The following is a 19,438-nucleotide window of genomic DNA, read 5'->3' on the forward strand; positions in this document are numbered from 1 at the left end:
GCACCAAAATTGCACCAAAATGAGTTGAAATTTTGTAAATTTTAGTAAATATTGCAATTTCATAACTCTTGAGTATCACCAATGGATTCAGCATCCCGAATAACCCCCAAAACCACTCCAACATTGTTGAAATTGATCAAGTACTTTCCGAGATTTGTCCATTTAGGCGATTATGCAAATGTATGCTAATTATGCAAATAAAAAAAATTGCCCAACATGTTAAACTTAGCATCCGGCAGTTTCTAAGTGCTGGTGATTGTCGTATTCGATTTATATAGAATAATCTTCAGGACGAGGAGATTGCATTTAGATATTTATTCAAAGGTAAGTACTCGTTAAGCATGAGTGTAACTCCATCCACGGCTGGCAGCCAACTGACTGTCAGGACCCCTTGACAGGTATACATAATAGGAAGGTGCGCCTGGCGCGCCTGTCGTAAATGATATATTCAAAGCATGAATATTACATCCTCCTTCTTTTAAAGAAAGCTTTATAAGCTATGAACAAAATTGAAATAAAGAAAGGTTGTGCAATACTCTGTAAGAGTTTCTTTGTAAACAATAACAAGTGCGTTACCTGTGTCAGGACCAGGCAATGTAAACAGGTAGGATTAATATGTTAAACATAAAAGATTCATGTATCAAGGTATTACAGTTCGTATTGTGTGCCCTCTTATTCTGGAAAGTCTGCTTTAATATTTGAATACTTCAGCTGTGAAAAGGTATGTATTCATGGCTTATTTGGTCGTGTGTCTCAACACTCTTACCATATGCAGTTCTTATTGTAGAATTAGCTTGCTAACAAAATGGGAAAATATCGACAATTAAGCAAGGTAAGTAGGTCATAGATTCAACACATATAGTAAGTCATCATTTCAGCATACATTAATATTTTGTTACATTTCACCACCCCCTTTTTTTTTTTTTTTTTTTATTGGGGTAAATGGTGTTATAATAGGGCAGCGATCCGCCTGCACCCTGTACATTTATAGGTCTAAAATGTCCCGAGGCTTCACTGCTCGGCCGGATCTGGTGTAGTATGAAGCTGAGTTCTCTTCTGAGTCCTCTGACAGTTCAGGGTCGTTGGTCTCCGGCGGTTGATCGACGCTCTCTGGACTTGGCATACCGTCGCTGTCCTGGAAGTGTTCCTCTTTTGTGTCCCTCAGGTGCCTGCGGTTGCGGCGGTATTCGCGTCCATCTTGGGTGCGAACGTGGTATGACCGCGCAGTGTCGGCTGGTTGTATGACTACTGCTGGCCTCCAGCGTCCATGTTCTTGTAGCCTGACAGATTCACCACAATGTAGTGGGGGCAGCGGTCTAGCTGACCTGTCATAGTATTTCTTCTGGTGCTGTTGTCTCTGCACTCGCTTGTCATGTCCATCTTTGGGGCTTACTACCCCTGGCCGCAGCTGTTGGTTGGTGCTCGGGAGGGTTGAGCGTAGCCTGCGGCTCATCAACAGCTGTGCCGGCGACTTGAAGTTGTCGACTGGGGTGTTACGATATTCCAGGAGGCTTAGGTACGGGTCTCTTCCGTCTGCCTTAGCCTTGTCCATGAGTGATTTTGCCGTCTTCACAGTTCTCTCCGCTAGTCCGTTGCTTTGCGGATAGTGTGGGCTTGACGTGACGTGTGTAAACTCCCACGACTTGGCGAATGCCTCGAACTCTTTAGACTTGTATTGTGGTCCGTTGTCTGAGACTATGGTCTCTGGGACGCCATGCCTGGCACAGGCTGCCTTTAGCTTGTGGACAACAGCTGCCGATGTGGTGCTGTGAAGTCTGTCTAGTTAGAAGAATCTGCTGTAGTAGTCGACGGTCACAACATAGTCCTGGTTGTTCCAGTTAAAGAGATCTGTCCCTACAACCTGCCAGGGGCGGTCTGGGATACGATGAGGCATCATGGTCTCCTTGGTGTTTGATGGGCGGCGCTCTTGGCATATTGAGCACTTCTCCACGACTTGCTCTATATGTCTACCCATTCCAGGCCAGAACATGATGTCTCGTGCTCTCAGTTTGCATTTTTCCATTCCCATGTGGCCTGCATGGATCTTGATCAGCATCTCTCCTCTGAGGCTGGTAGGGATGACTATTTTCTCCCCTTTGAAAATTATTCCATTCGTTTTGGATAGTTCATCTCGGTGATTCCAGTATTCGGTGATGTTCTGGGGGCATTGTTTTCTTTCCTCAGGCCATCCCTCCAGGATAGCCTGGCTGAGCAGCTTTAGCTGTGTGTCATTGTCTGTTGTTTCTCTGATCTCCTGTAGCCTGTCGTCGTGTACAGGTAAGCTGTTGTATACCATGTGTACCTGAAGGTCCATCCCTTCACTGAGACCGTCGTCGTGAGAGGTGAGTGATTTCCTGGACAGCGTGTCGGCTACTGGGATGTCTTTCCCAGGGCGGTGCACGATCGTGAAGTTGTACTTGTGTAGTTGCAGTATCATCCTCTGTAACCGCGGTGGGGCTGCGGCGATCGGCTTCTTCATGATCGACTCCAGGGGCTTGTGGTCAGATTGCACCATAACATGGCGACCGTAGGCATATTGGTGGAAGCGTTTGAATCCATAAAGGACTGCGTACATCTCCTTTTCGATTTGTGCGTAGTTGACCTCGCTGTCCGTGAGTGATCTGGATGCGTAGCTAATGGGCCTTCCTTCCTGCATCAGCACAGCACCCAGACCATACTTTGATGCGTCCACTTGTAAGCTGAGCTCCTTATCTGGGTCAAAGTAGATGAGGACTGGCCCAGGTTCACTGGTAAGTATGTCTTTCATCTTTTGGAATGCAGCGTCGTGCTGCGCGTCCCACAGGAACTCATTCGATTGTTTAAGCAGCTGTCTCATGGGTGCGTTGATCTCGGAGAGGCTCGGGGCGAACTTCGCCAGATAGTTGACCATACCTAGCACGGTCTCCAGTTCTGCACGGCTCTTTGGCGCCTCCATCTCCTTGATGGCAGCTATCTTGCCTGGGTCAGGCTTCATGCCGTCAGCTGAAAGGATGTGCCCGAAGTAGCTCACTTCGGTGGCTCCGATGGTGCACTTGTCTGCGTTGAGCCGAACGCCTCTCTCCCGTGATCTCACCAACATTGCATGTAGGTTCTTATCGTGTTCTTCTCTGGTCACGCCATATACAAGGATGTCGTCTACTATAGCTGCTACTCCGTTCAGTCCCTCGTATGTCTCGTCGATTTTTCGTTGGAACTCGTCCTGGGCAGAAGCGAGCCCAAATGGTAATCGTAGGAATCTGTATCGTCCAAACGGTGTGTTGAACGTCGTCAGCTTCGATGATTCTGTGGAGAGCTTGATGGACCAGTATCCCGACCTTGCATCCAGTACGCTGAAATAGCGTGCGCCTGTTAGTCTGGGTGTGATGTCCTCTAGTGTCGGCAGAGGGTAGTGCGGGCGCTTGATAGCCTTGTTTAGCTCCTTAGGATCCAAACATAGTCTGAGCTTGCCTGTGCGTGGTTTCTCAACAATGACCAGTGCACTGACCCACTCCGTTGGTTCGATGACTCTAGCGATGATCTGTGTGTCTTCCATACTCTGTAGCTCCTTCTTTAGTCGGCCACGCAGGGCGATCGGTGTCCTTCTCAGTGGGCAGACTACTGGCGTGGCGTCTGGGTCTATATGGATGTGACACTCTCCTGGGAATAGTCCTATCCCTTTAAACACGTCGTGGTATTCTTCCATGATGGTCTGTTTATCTGTGTGTGCATTTACTGACAACACTAGTTTAATGAGGTCCATATTCAGGCATGCCTGTAAACCTAGAACTGGGGGTGCCTGAGTGTCTACTATGTAAAAGTCTAACAACATGCCACGCTCTTTGTATTTACACTTTAATGTGCATGTGCCCTTTACCACTAGCTTCTCTCCACCATATCCTGTCAGTCTGCGTGAAGTAGGCTGTATTTTGCGTTTATCTTGTAAACTGTGATACTCTCTCAAAGGAATTACATTTACTTGTGCACCTGTGTCTAGCTTAAATTTAAGCTCTGTGCCCTGTTTGCCTACTTGTATGTCTGCGAACGCTTGTTCTGTTGCATCAAATCGTCTGTCTGTCACGGTGTCTACATACAGTTCGTCTGACTCTTCTCCTGACTCAGAGCGCATGCTAATCTCGTGTACTGACTTTTTCTGGAAACTACCGGCCCTGCAGACTTTGGCAAAGTGGTTCCATTTTCTACACTTTGTGCACTGTTTCCCCCTAGCTACACAGTTATCCCCTTCCTTGTGAGCTCTACCCCCACAGTATCCACAGTTCTTACGTGTGTCTGTGTCGCTCGCTCTGTTCGCTCTCTCTGTCCACTCTGCTCTGGGGCGATATCTCTGTGCGCTATACTTCTGTTCATGTCTGTGTACCTCGTGCACAAGCTGCTCCTGCGCGCTGCTCGTGGCGCCAGTAAAGCTCTTTATCTGTGATTGTGCTAGCTCGTGGGCTCTAGCTATATCTACCGCTTTGTCTAACGACAAGTCTGATCCAACGTTTAATAGTTTCTCTCTTACTTTTGCTGAGTGTATGCCAAACACAATGCGGTCTCTAACCATCTCATCATTGTTCACATATGCACAGTCCTTCACGAGTAGTTTCAATGCAGTGACAAATTGTTCAAATGACTCGCTAGGTTGCTGGGTTTTCTCATGGAATTTGTACCTGGTGAAAATCGTGTTCCTCCTTGGAAGTACATATGCTTCGAAATTGTCATAGTAGCTCTTCAATACCTTTGCTTCATCTGCACTGAGAGTCCATGTGTTGTGAATGTCTCTCCCTCTTTCTCCGCTCCACAGTAGCAGGTAGCTACATTTCTCGTCCTCTCCTTTCTTCTTGAGTGGGCCCGAAAACATTAGCTCTGCATGCTGCCTGAACTTCTTCCATTCTCCCGGTAAGTCCAGAGAATCCCAATTCATCCGTGGCGACGGGACTCCGTTGATATCCATGTTCATCCCGCTTCTGACACCATGTCGTATTCGATTAGAATAATCTTCAGGACGAGGAGATTGCATTTAGATATTTATTCAAAGGTAAGTACTCGTTAAGCATGAGTGTAACTCCATCCACGGCTGGCAGCCAACTGACTGTCAGGACCCCTTGACAGGTATACATAATAGGAAGGTGCGCCTGGCGCGCCTGTCGTAAATGATATATTCAAAGCATGAATATTACAGTGATGACCCATACTATCCATATCTATCATAAAAGTTTGGTGGTTCCAAAATTTCCGGGTTCATCGTGTTGGCAAATAGACTACAAGAGAGGGTCTTCGCTGTACGCGGCTAGCCAATCAGAGAGCGCCTTCGCACACATAGGCTACGGACAGGTGAGGCTGCGCATGCGGAGGAAACACTGTGCGCATGACCGTATCATTCCAGACAGAGAGGATAATAAACAAACAAACATGCACGCTGCTGCATGACCCATCGTGACGAGCTGGGGAAACAGAGTCGCATTAAGGTAGCGTTCGTATTACTGTACTATCCCACATTGGCTATATTTGTTTACAATGTTTGACATGATCGTCTTTTGTCAGACTGTTATTATTGCAAAATATTGTAACATAAAGGTAGCTAACCTACCCGCTTAGCTACTTTTAGCTTTAGCTAGGAAGACACGGCTGTACTGCAATCTGCTGGCTAACCTAACTAGCTATTAGCTCCAACCCCACAGGCTGCCATTTTGACAGATTGATTGAAAAGTGTATTAACAGATTGCAGAATGGGTACAGTACAGCTCAATACATACAATTGTTAAGGGGATGCAGACCAGAGAAATACTTTCGTCTTGTTTACATCAGGGTCCCCCATTTTCAATTCATCATAACATATATGACATACAGATAGACAGTACTGCTACATCTATACATTTATGACATATCAGATTTGCAAATACAGTACTGTTTGTGATACAGCTTGTTCGTTTGTGATACATCTTCGTTTGTTTTGTTTAGTTAGAGAACGTAGTCAGCTTAGTACCATTGCCAGTCAACGTGAACTAACTCTGCTACCGTTAGCTAAAGGCAGTGGTTAGCTACTATAGCACATTGAAAACCAACTAACCTTAATGGTAGAAGAATGTAACGTTAACTGGCTAAGCCACTGATAAAGCCAAGCCTAAGCTAACCACTAGCGTTAAGTAGTAAAGCTCGCTAACAGCAGTTATGACAAACGTTCAATTATTATTGTGTTAACAAGAATTGAGTGGCGACTAAGCCTAGACTATGTATTATGTTTAGGTTGCTTGTCTAGAAGTGCAAATACCCACGGCATGCTGCATAATGGATGTTTAGCCATTCTGCAATCTGTTAATAAAGTTTTCAATCAATCAATCAATAGCCTAGCTCAGCAGCCTGTCAACAACAAGTGAGTGAGTGTGGACTGTCTACCTCTCTGTTACATATTAAGGTGGTCCTGCTAGGGCTGTGCGATATGGACAACATATTATATCATCATGATATGGGAAATTCCATATCTCAACAACGATATAGTACGTTTTGTGTCAATTCAATAACACATTTGTCTATACAAAATAACTACTACATACTTCATTGCTACATTTAGATAATTCTGAGTGTGAATTAAATACAAATGAAAGGCACGCACATGCATGCATGTGCACTTCAGATGTAAAAATTGCACTGTTCAGAGTGTATTGTACAGCTACAGGAAAAACTGCACGCAAAGACTAAATGTGGCTTATAATGATGATCTATGACTGTTCTTGCATGTCCCTAGATGGCACAGTGCCAGCCAGCTGTTTGTCAGTGTGGGTATACCTACATTTAATAAGGCACTTGTAAGAAACCTTATGTACAGGTTTATGTGTGTCGGTTAGATGACTCATTGAAGTTGAGCTTATAGGACTAGATATTACAATCCCTTAGATAATCAGCACTTTTTTTGAATGGGGTAGTGGTAAAAGCTTCACTGGGGTCTTCAGGTGGGCACCCTCCTTCATTGGTGTTTCGTTAACAGGCCCACTACACCTCCGAAGGGCTCAACGGCAACGGCAACGGCAAATTACTTTCAGCCGGGGTACTGATGCTCAGTGGACTGTGGGTTAAATCCTGCCGCTGAGCTTCACTCGCCTGACTTGACCTTTCTCTCAGAAGATAATGGTCAATGCGAGATCCCGGCCTCACTTTCTTCAAGCACTTCATCCGGCCTTGATGTATTCGTAGGCCTCTGATGGATGTTACCTTGGACCAGCCACAGCTACATACTCTGTGCTCCTGTCCTTCAGTTGATGTGCCGATTATCTGGTTCGTCGTCGTTCCAGGGTCAGTTACCGGGTGGTCAGCCGATGAGTCCTCTTCCGCCCCCGCTCTCGCAGCTCTCTCCATGACAGCCCCGTTGGGGTCTTTCCTTCCTGTCAGCTGTCTTTCCAAGCCGTCACATGGTCTTTCCCTTGTTGTCAGCTGCACTTTCACAGCAGTCACTGGATTTCTCCAGTTTATCAGTTGAGCTTATAGGACTAGATATTACAATCCCTTAGATAATCAGCACTTTTTTGAATGGGGTAGTGGTAAAAGCTTCACTGGGGTCTTCAGGTGGGCACCCTCCTTCATTGGTGTTTCGTTGACAGGCCCACGACACCTCCGAAGGGCTCAACGGCAACACCTGGCGAACAGTGTTATTGTGGCCTTAATTAATCCTGTCAAAAGTAACACCAGGTTCAACTCTATCTTGTGGCGACATTTGGTGAAAGAGCCTAGCTGTATTTTTTGACTGAGTATTTTTGATACCAAGGATTGTTGTTTTTAGAGATGTTCCGATACCATTTTTCCCTTTCCGATCCGATTCCGATACCTAAGCTTTGGGTATCGGCCGATACCGATATTTATCCGATACCAGTGCATAAAAAAAAATTAAAAAAAAAAATTATATAAATTATACTTTTTTTTTTTTTTTCAGATACTGTTATACTGTTTTTTAGTAATAACTAGAACGTATAGTATTTATTCAACAACAGGTGATTGTATAGATTTGTATTAGTATCATTAATCAATGAGTATGGGCTGCAGCACTGCAGATATACCCTACTCCAATGATCCACACGGACATTAAACGGTGTTGCACTCGCTACTCAGTGGCTCTGCAGATATACCCTATTCAGTCTGTAAGCTAGTGGCAGATAGAACGTTCATGTTGGGATTTTTGATGCAAAATAAATATTCAACATTCTCTTTTGAAACTCCGCCTCAGACTCTTATCCTTTGGCACTTGCTGTACTTTGCTTGCAGGTCTGCAGCCATTATTGCTGGATTATGTGAATAGCACCAACTTTAGACACGGTAACGTTATCAAGCTAAGCTAACTGACCTAGCTCCGTAGCTCGTCTTCCCGCATTGCCATTAAGATAACGTTAGTAATAGTCAGCTAACGCTAGTCCGTAGCTACTTAACTTAAATACAGTTCACCGTGGGTGCATTATTGTTGATAGACGGTCACGGACAGTGTTAGGTCCTGGAGAAAGGACAGGCGATCATCTGATTTGATGTAACGTTAAAAGCGGATGTTGTTCCAACTAGCTATCTTTCCAGCTAATGCTATCATAACACCAGCAAAACACATCCCGTCCGAGCTCCCTGTCACACCGCACTGTCGGGGACAATGGAATTTAAGAAAGTGTATCTGCTGTTAAAATGACACAGCATCACACTTTAAAACATGTTCATTTTATAATCCTCACTCTCCGCAGGACTCGGCAGGAGATAAATTACATCATGGGATCGGAGGCTAGAATTTACGTGTACTCGCCGATACCGATACCAGCATTTTAGGCAGTATCGGCGGCATTTCCGATACCAGTATCGGTATCGGAACAACTCTAGTTAGTTGTTTTTACTGTTTTATATGTTTTGTATAGGGATGCACGATATTGATTTTGACACCGATACCGATAACTTTATGCTCCTCAAGCCGATAACCGATATTTATTGTATTATATATATATTTTTTAAATGTATATATATATATATATATATATTTTTTTTTATCAATTTTTTTTTTTTTTATTTATAGGCTCCGACGTCATCGGTACTGCTATCGGTACTCGAGAAATTATGGAGTTTTTTTTTTGAGGAATTTAAACGTCGCAAACTAATCTTGTTGGCCATTTTCTATATCTCTCCTGCCTCGGTGTCTGCCTGCGCGAGGAGCGGGCTGTGCTCACACACACACTCGCTCACACACACACTCACTCACACACACGGGTGCTGCCGAGTACAGACAGCTCTGCTCTCATCATGGCGGACAGAACGAAACGTTCAAAAGTCTGGGTCTATTTCACTAAAGTCGATGCTGACAACGCTCGTTGCCACAAGTGCAACAAGACATTTGCCAGTAATGTATAAGCGCTGGTACTTGTCAATGTGGCTGGCGGGGAGCTAACGTTATTAGCCTGAGCTCCGAGTAGAATAATGGCCGACAATCCGGAGGTAAATAAACGAACGAGAGCTTCTGATTGGTGGTAAGAAGAAGAGGTGGGTGCAAGCGGTGGGACGTAATTGGCAGATCAACTGTCTGCCTCCGAATGTAACGTGACTACGTCACAGCCAAGAAAGGGAGTGCTGGATTTGTGAAAAACTCCCTGTTCCTAGGGCTGGGCGATATGACGATATTATATAAATATCGGGTACAGTTCATTAACGATACACTTTTTAAACGTATCGTGGATATCGTGATGTTTTGCCCAAGAGGCTTGTGTTGCGTCAATCTGGTCCACACGTTGACACTTTTGAACAGCGCCGCCCCACACACACTACTGCATCAAAAGTTACTACTTATGATAACAAAGGCATTCGTTTTGTGGCATTGACGTTATATAGTTACACTTTTAATAACATCAGCGTATTTACATAGCAACGACCGAGGTCGACCTAGATATAGCAAGCATTAGCCGTTCATATCTCAGCCCGTGCTGACTCCGTTGTGCCCATTCTGCGGTCTGTTAATAACGTTTTCAATCAGACAGATGTATGGAAATGCTTTTATTATAACATCCGTTACAGTAAAATCATTATGCCTCCAGTCGTTTAGTCATTCTGCAGAGCTAAAAGGTAAAAGTCAGCCGCGGCGAGCTACCGCTGCCATTGTTGTTTTCATTGAGCTCTCCAATAGCGGAAGTAAAAAATTAATACGCGCTTGCCGATTGGTGCTAAGAACAGCAGGGCGGGTGCAAGCGATGTGACGTAATTGGCAGACGCGACTGTCAATCAAACTGATTCTGTTTGCCGACTGAATGAATATAAACGTTATTAACAGATTGCAGCATAGGTACAATACAGTACAGCTCAATACAACAACAGTCAACAGTGGACTGGAGGATGCAGACCAGAGAAAGACTTTCGTCTTGTTTACATCAGGGTCCCCCATTTTCAATTCATCATATTTCGTATCTAAATCATATAATATCTCATTGCTAAATATATGCAATATATAATCTAATAATCCAATAATCTAAATCTAATATATAATATAAAAATGCTAAATGCATGGGTATTTTATTTTGTCTTTAATGTTAGCTTGCAAACTCAAATACTGTCTTGGTAAGCCTCATAATGAATTGTTTGGGGGAAAAAAAGAAAAACATCGTGATGCGTATCGTGTATCGCCGAAAGGTCAGAAAATATCGTGATATCATATTTAGGCCATATCGCCCAGCCCTACCTGTTCCTAAACCACACGCTGTCAGTCGTACCACAGTACTGGCAAAACGGGGGGAGGCTATAATAAAAACAAGCGTCCTTCATCCAAATCCACCCACACCGGATTTCTTTTAACCAAAAAATGTATTATATATTATCGGAGCTATCAATAACGTTATCGGGTTTATCGGGATGACGTCATAATTGCTGATATCGGCCCGATAATTATCGTGCATCCCTAGTTTTGTATTGTATTATGTTTTTTTTTATATGGACCTTTCCTAAGTGTCTGGAATAAAGTTGAATTGTATCATGCACACACACACAGAAAACGTCTCTTACCTTAGCATCTCTTTCTACCTGCTGCAGGCAGAGATGAGACATGCTTGATTTCCATTAGGGCTGGGCGATATGACGATATTATATAAATATCGGGTACAGTTCATTAACGATACACTTTTTTAACGTATCGTGGATATCGTGATGTTTTGCCCAAGAGGATTGTGTCGCGTCAATCTGGTCCACCCCGTTCAAACTTTTGAACAACGCCGCTCCCACACACACACTACTGCATCAAAGTTAGTACTTATGATTAACAAAGGCATTCGTTTTGTGGCATTAACGTTATATAGTTACACGTTATATAGTTACACATCAGCGTTTTTACCCAAACATAGCAACGTCCGATGACGACATAGATAGCAAGCGTTACTGTTCATATCTCAGCCCATGCCGAGTTGTGCGTGCCCATTCTGCGGTCTGTTAATAAAGTTTTCAATCAGACAGATGTATGGAAAGGCTTTTATTATAACATTTGTTGCAGTAAAATCATTATGCCTCGTTGTCATGCTGCGGTGCGCTAGTAATCACTCGTCGGCCGCGGTGAGCTGTTGTTGTTGTCGTTGAGCTGAGCTCTCGTTAAAATCAATGGAGGGCATTCAGGAATGTAAAAAAAGAATAGCGCTTGCCGATTGGTGCTAAGAACAGCAGGGCGGGTACAAGTGGTGTGACGTAATTGGCAGACTCGACTGTCAATCAAAATTATTCTGTTCCCGGCTGAATGATTGAATGAATGAAAAAAAACGTTATTAATGATTGCAGAATGGGTACAATACAGTACAGCTCAATACAACAACAGTGGACTGGAGGATGAAGACCAGAAAAAGACTTTAGGCTTTTTTACATAAGGGTCCTCCATTTTCAATTCATCAAAACATTTAGAGACATACAAATATACAGTAGTTTCATAAAAATGCTAAAATCCTATTGATTGATTGATTGATTTAAAACTTTATTAACATATTGCAGAATGGGTACAGTACAGCTCAATACATACAATTGTTAAGGGGATGCAGACCAGAGAAAGACTTTCGTCTTGTTTACATCAGGGTCCCCCATTTTCAATTAATCATATTTCATATCTAAATCATATAATATCTCATTGCTAAATATATGCAATATATAATCTAATAATCTAAATCTAATATATAATATAAAAATGCTAAATGCATGGGTATTTTATTTTGTCTTTAATGTTAGCTTGCAAACTCAAATACTGTCTTGGTAAGCCTCATAATGAATTGTTTGGGGAAAAAAAGAAAAACATTGTGATGTGTATCGCCGAAAGGTCAGAAAATATCGTGGTATCATATTTAGGCCATATCGCCCAGCCCTAATTTCCATCACAGTCCAGCTGTTCTGTTCTGTATTGTTGGTGTTGCAGGGAGTGTCATTGTGTGTCACGTTCCTCTGCGTTTGTTTGTTAGTTATTCCAGCACATGTGCACAGGGTCAGGAATTAAGTAAAATACTGACATAAAGCAATTCTGCTGTTTTGTTTTGTTTTGTTGCAACAATAGCAATAGAAACTATAGAGTAATATATCCATTGATACTGATAGATGTTTTTCTCTCATCCCACAATATAACTCACCATATATTATATATATATAATAATTTTTCTGTATGAAACTAAATAAATAAAACTGCCATCATGTGTTGTTCCAGGTGTGACAATGGGGAAGTCACTCTCCCTCCTTGCCAAGCAGACATGCCACGATGAGGGGCATGAAGGCTTGACATCTGCTCCAGAGGATGGCATGGAAGGCGAGGATGGGAAAGCTTGCGACATTTCCCAGTTTCCCTATGTGGAGTTCACGGGACGGGACAGTGTAACATGCCCAACCTGCCAGGGCACTGGGAGGATCCCCAGAGGTAAGCAGGGGGAGTCTACATAGGCATGTCGAACATTCTAGCTGGCATTGTGATACCTTCAGTTTAGGTCTATTTTGTAGGGATGCCCCGATAACGTTTTTTGCCACCGATACCGATCGTCTATGAGCCATATCGGCCGATACACTGCCGATACCAATTGTTTTTGGTTTTGTTATAGCAGCTGGCAGTATTATACTGTAGGTCTAACACAGGCATTCTCAAAGTCCGGACTCCAGTCCAGATCCGGACCGAACCACAACTGTCTCTTTTCACAAGTATTATCTGCGAGACATCGCCACAACTCTCTGCTATCTCCACTGCGAGCAGCATCTCTGCATGTCTGACTGCTCCACTGTCTGTGTGTCTGTCTACTCTGCTTTGGTCCAATCACATTCTCCCACCCACAGTCTGCGAATCAGAGGCAGAGTAGGGCCGGCCTTCACGGAATGCGTGTCGTCTCTTTCATAGACCTGGGGGAGTGTAGCGGGGCTCAATGTGAGAGAGTAGTCGTCGGAATCCGATGTTTTTGACTACACTTAATGGCTGGTCGTCCAGCCCTATGAATTCCATGACTTTTCTTGTGATTGCCTTAGCTTTCTGACTATCACGCTTATACGCACAGGGGCTCTCTCTAAAGTGGTTTGCATTAGTGGCCGTTTTGGTTCTTTCTCTGCCTTTTTCTTTTTACTCTCCGCGGTAAGCTTAACAAACTATGCTCCTCTGGGTGATGGGACTTCAAGTGTCTTATTAAATTTGTTGTGTTGAAACTTTTTACATTGCTTCCCCCACGAGGTATTTTATCCTGGCATACATTGCAGATGGCATTTGTTGCATCTGTCTCAGACACTTTGTAATAGTTCCACACTGCCGACATGTTTTAAGTCAGTTAGCATGCGACAATGACAACAACTACGCTGAGAATTGGCTCATGTTTTTCACGTCATCGATCGGTTTTCGCAATCGGCGTCTAGATCGGAATTCCCCAATATCATATTTATACTGAATATCAGCCGATACCGATTGCTGGCCGATCGATTGCGGCATCCCTACTATTTTGTAAATGGTAAGCCTCCTCACAGAGACATGAGTCACTGACAAAAGTATGTATTTAATTGAAAGCTTCTTGAATCAAGGTTTGGATCAAGGTTTATTATTATGAAGGTTTAGTCACCAATGTAGAAGTGAACATCTCCGGATGCTGACATTGAACCAGCATCATAAAGGAAAATAATTCAACCCTGAATACAATCCTGGTCCAAGTGGTTGTTGGAACATCAACATTGTGGTCAAGGAAACATTGGTCTGATTGTCTAAAGACCATGGTTTGAATCAATGCAGTTGGACCGTATTTGTCGAGTTTGAAACTTGCTCATGGAGGCATCACTCTTGCTTAGACAGGCCTGTTCATAGTTCAGCACTCAGTGATACACCATATCTATACTAGGCTTGGGCGGTATGATGGTATTACGGTATACCAGGGTATTTCGAGATCCCGCCGGTAAGATTCTCAATACCGTGACGTCACAGACTGCTATTACACTGACACGAGTTGATTGTAGTGCACTGCACAGCACGCGCCAGCAGAGGGTTACGTGGCTACCGTTCTGGGACTGGGAGCTAACGTTAGTAGTAGTACCTGGATGGTGCAGGGTTACGTGGCTACCGTTCTGGGACTGGGAGCTATCGTTAGTAGTACCTGGATGGTGCGTGCTAGGCTTGGGCGGTATGACGGTATTAGGGTATACCAGGGTATTTCGAGATCCCGCCGGTATGATTCTCAATACCGTGACGTCACAGACTGCTATTACACTGACACGGAGTTGATTGTAGTGCACTGCACAGCACGCGCCAGCAGAGGGTTACGTGGCTACCGTTCTGGGACTGGGAGCTAACGTTAGTAGTAGTACCTGGATGGTGCGGGGTTACGTGGCTACCGTTCTGGGACTGGGAGCTATCGTTAGTAGTAGGGGTGGGACGATACATCGATCCAGATCGATATATCGATCTAATTTCAAATATCAAGTAGGATCGATGCCACGTAAAACGATCGATCATTATCGATTAATTTTCCTGTTGCGCCGCGCGCAAGTCTCATCTAGAAACCGAAAGCGCCGGCAGCTGGATTCGCGCGAGATCATCACGTGAAACGGGAAATCAAACCACCAACACAACAGTCAACAGCAGCTGCAGGATGGCTAACAACCAAAACATTGACGGTGAGGATATTATCTCTCCTAAAGGAAACAAATCAGCGGCCTGGACATACTTTGGGTTTCGGATGAAAGACGGGACAACAGACAAATCGCATGCCGTCTGCAAACAATGTAAATTAGAGATTCGTTACTCGGGAAACACGACAAACCTTGCTGTGCACCTCAAGAAGAAGCATGGCATTGATCCCCATGCCGCCGCTAGTGCGTCAGAGGCTGCGAAGTCAACAACAACACCAGTCTTGACAAGTTTCTTTCCGCAGAAACTAAATCACAACTCCAAAAGAGCGATGAGTATCACGGCTGCAATTACCAATTTCATTTGCAAAGACATGAGGCCTTACAGCGTTGTTGAAAACGACGGCTTTCGTGATCTACTCCATACTCTGGAGCCGCGATATACCATTCCATTGAGAAAGCACTTCAGTGAAACGTGTATACCGACTCTCTACAATACTATTCGAAACAAAATAAAAGGTGAGCTAATGAACGCAGAACGAGTCGCTCTCACTACAGATGGTTGGACGTCATGTACCACAGAATCATATGTAGCTGTGACCTGTCATCATATTGACAAAGACTGGCAAATGAAATTATGTTCTCCAGACACGCGTTTTGAATGACTCACACACAGGAGCAAATATTGGCACAGTTTTGACCGAAGCATGTGAAGAGTGGAATATAAGCGACAAAAGACCTGCGCTTGTAACGGATAATGCCAGCAACATGCTTGTAGCCGGAGTAGAGGCAAATATGTCGCCACACATAACATGCTTTGCACATACTATCAACTTGGCGACGCAGAAAGGCCTTAAATGTGCTGGTGCAGCACGTCTTTTGGGCAGAGTGAGACGGGTTGTCTCGTATTTCCACCGCAGCACGGTGGCAACTGCACTTTTAAAAGAGAAGCAGAAGTTGCTTGGACTTCCAGAGCACAAGCTAAAGCAAGACGTGATAACACGCTGGAACAGTTCATATGATATGCTCAAGCGTTTTTTGGAGCAACAAGCTACAGTGTGCGCCACACTGCTGGACAGAAAACTAAGAAAAGGTGCAAAGGACGTGCATACACTCAACGAGAGTGACATCACTACAGCTGAGGACTTGGTCAACCTGCTTGGACCAGTGTAAAGTGCCAGCACCATCATGTGTGAGGAAAAACAGCCCACTCTGTCTGTCATTGCTCCAATGAAAGCTAAACTGTTGGAGCATTTCAGCATCTCAGAGGAAGACTCCACCTTGCTGACAGAGATGAAGGAGGTAATGGCCGGCCAGCTTGGAGAGCGGTATATGGGCTTGCATGAAGTCCTGCAGAGAGCATCTGCCTTGGACCCAAGATTAAAAAAGCTGCCATTTCTAAGTGAGGCAGAGAGACGAGAGCTGCAACATTCCAGGGTGTCATCCATGAGGCTGCAGAGCTGTGGGACCAGAAAGTAAGATCATATTATTTTGTCTATTTGTGTTTTAGAAATGCAAACACTATTCATAATGGATGTATTATTCATTACTTTATTTAGTGTTGTAATGATTATATTTAATATTTGTGTGTGTGTGTGCGTCTCTACAGAATGACAGCGGTGCGGGTGGAGCCGAGTACACCTCCTCACGCATCTGATGACCAACCTTCTGATGAAGTGCCGGGGACGTCTCAGGCTCAAGCCACTGCACAAGGTGTGTGTGTACACAGTAGGTTTCCTTTTTGTGGAAAGTGTTATTGACTCAATGTTATAAACATGTAAATTAGTTAAATAAAGGGGAACTTTTAATTTGTTCAGTGAAGTTCCCCTTTTATAATCAGCTAACAAGTGTTTGAAAGAGATATTTTGTCTTTCTGTGTCATTTCAGAATACGTTCCCGCTTCCAAGAAGTCAAAGGCAATTGAACAATGGTTTGGTGACACCTTCTGCGATGTGGACCCTCGCCAGACCAAGTCCTCCAGAGAGCGAGCCCAGGCTGAAGCTGCTAAGTATAAAGAGACTGCATCTTTGGCCCTCGGAGGTAATGTGTTAGAGTGGTGGAAAAGCCAGCAGACTGAGCTTCCTCTCCTGGCAAACCTTGCCAAAACATACCTCTGCATTCCTGGTACTAGCGTACCTTCTGAGCGTGTTTTTAGCACTGCAGGTGACATTGTCCGTTCAGAACGCAGCTGTTTGTCTGCTGAGCATGTCGATCAGTTTTTTTTTTTTAAGAAAAACCTCCCAAAGAAGAACACTTAATATACTTGACTGCCTGAGATGTCATGCACTGAAACATGTGGAATTGTTTACATTTGCTTTTTTTCCAACATTTATATTTTTTATTTGGTTCAGAATAATTCATATCCCAGTATTGTGGATAATAGCTAGCTATGCTGTACTGCATTTGCACTGAAACACGTGGAATTGTTTACATTTGCTTTGTTCCAACATTTATATTTTTTATTTGGTTCAGAATCATTCATATCCCAGTATATAGTGGATAATAGCTAGCTATGCTGTACTGCATTTGCACTGAAACATGTGGAATTGTTTACATTTGCTTTGTTCCAACATTTATATTTTTTAATTGGTTCAGAATCATTCATATCCCAGTATAGTGGATAATAGCTAGCTATGCTGTACTGCATTTGCACTGAAACATGTGGAATTGTTTACATTTGCTTTGTTCCAACATTTATATTTTTTATTTGGTTCAGAATCATTCATATCCCAGTATATAGTGGATAATAGCTAGCTATGCTGTACTGCATTTGCACTGAAACATGTGGAATTGTTTACATTTGCTTTGTTCCAACATTTATATTTTTTAATTGGTTCAGAATCATTCATATCCCAGTATAGTGGATAATAGCTAGCTATGCTGTACTGCATTTGCACTGCATTTGCACTTACAAGTGGTGCCTTTGGTTATTGTTACTTACTACCGTAAGTACGTTTTATATTGTTTGTTTATGAGACAAGGGATTGTTTACATAATGCTACAAAAAATATATATCCAAGGGTGAGTGACCTTTGACTCTCAGGAAATCGACAGTGGAGATGACCTTGGTTATTATTATGTTCTAATTAATATATTGTTTATATTGTTGTAATGTTGTTATTGTTTAAGTTGGTTATTAAAGTTATTACCTTATTTAAGTTGGTTATTAAAGTTATTAAAGTTGGTTAGCACTATTGAGCACTCTACACTCTACAGTGAACAGGAGATTGTTTTTCATTTAAATGTCTGAAAGAGCTCAAAAATAAAAATGTCAAATGATATTTCTGTTGCCTTTTTTGGGTTGATCTAAATGTTACTGATTGTGTTAAATGGGCATATAAAATTAATATCGTCTCATATCGATCGCAGGCACCTGAATCGAATCGTATCGTATCGTGGGAGACTTTTTGATATCGGCAAATATCGTATCGTTGTCCAAAGAATCGATATTGTATCGTATCGTGATGAAACTGGTGATTCCCACCCCTAGTTAGTAGTACCTGGATGGTGCGTGCTAACTAGCTACCGTTCTGGGACTGGGAGCTATCGTTAGTAGTACCTGGATGGTGCGTGCTAACTAGCTACCGTTCTGGGACTGGGACCTAACGTTATAGTAGTACCTGGATGGTGCGTGCTAACTAGCTACAGTTCTGGGACTGGGAGCTATCGTTAGTAGTACCTGGATGGTGCGGGGTTACGTGGCTACCGTTCTGGGACTGGGAGCTATCGTTAGTAGTAGTAGTAGTACCTGGATGGTGCGGGGTTACGTGGCTACCGTTCTGGGACTGGGAGCTATCGTTAGTAGTACCTGGATGGTGCGTGCTAACTAGCTACCGTTCTGGGACTGGGAGCTAACGTTATAGTAGTACCTGGATGGTGCGTGCTAACTAGCTACAGTTCTGGGACTGGGAGCTATCGTTAGTAGTACCTGGATGGTGCGTGCTAACTAGCTACCGTTCTGGGACTGGGAGCTAACGTTATAGTAGTACCTGGATGGTGCGTGCTAACTAGCTACAGTTCTGGGACTGGGAGCTATCGTTAGTAGTACCTGGATGGTGCGGGGTTACGTGGCTACCGTTCTGGGACTGGGAGCTATCGTTATAGTAGTACCTGGATGGTGCGTGCTAACTAGCTACCGTTCTGGGACTGGGAGCTAACGTTATAGTAGTACCTGGATGGTGCGTGCTAACTAGCTACCGTTCCGTGATTTGTTTACTTGGTAACACGGGTTGCTAAATGCTAAGGAATTTAGGTTCAACGTTTTTCAATATAATCGTTATGTATGGTGATAACGAGTATATTGTTAGCTCCCCCCCCCCCCCTTGATGAAAATGAAGTCAAACCGTCATATACCGTATACCGGGGTATTATGTCAGCAATTGGTATGACTGTATGAAAAAAATGATACCGGGTTTAGAGGTCA

The 19,438-nt window shown here is 43.6% G+C and overlaps 1 protein-coding gene across 1 annotated transcript in view; it reads left to right on the forward strand.

The window, feature by feature from the left end:
* Positions 1-5,309: 5,309 nt before the first annotated feature.
* The window catches only part of tmem106bb (transmembrane protein 106Bb), a 31,884-nt gene continuing 17,755 nt past the window's right edge, over positions 5,310-19,438 (forward strand). The window contains exons 1-2 of the mRNA XM_084312403.1: positions 5,310-5,444; positions 12,641-12,847. Of these exons, the coding sequence (XP_084168529.1) occupies positions 12,649-12,847 (199 nt within the window). The 5' untranslated portion in view covers positions 5,310-5,444; positions 12,641-12,648. The remainder of the gene's footprint in view (positions 5,445-12,640; positions 12,848-19,438) is intronic.

The sequence above is a fragment of the Notolepis coatsorum genome (genome assembly GCF_963971535.1).
Source record: "Notolepis coatsorum genome assembly, chromosome: 4".
Lineage (NCBI taxonomy): Eukaryota > Metazoa > Chordata > Actinopteri > Aulopiformes > Paralepididae > Notolepis > Notolepis coatsorum.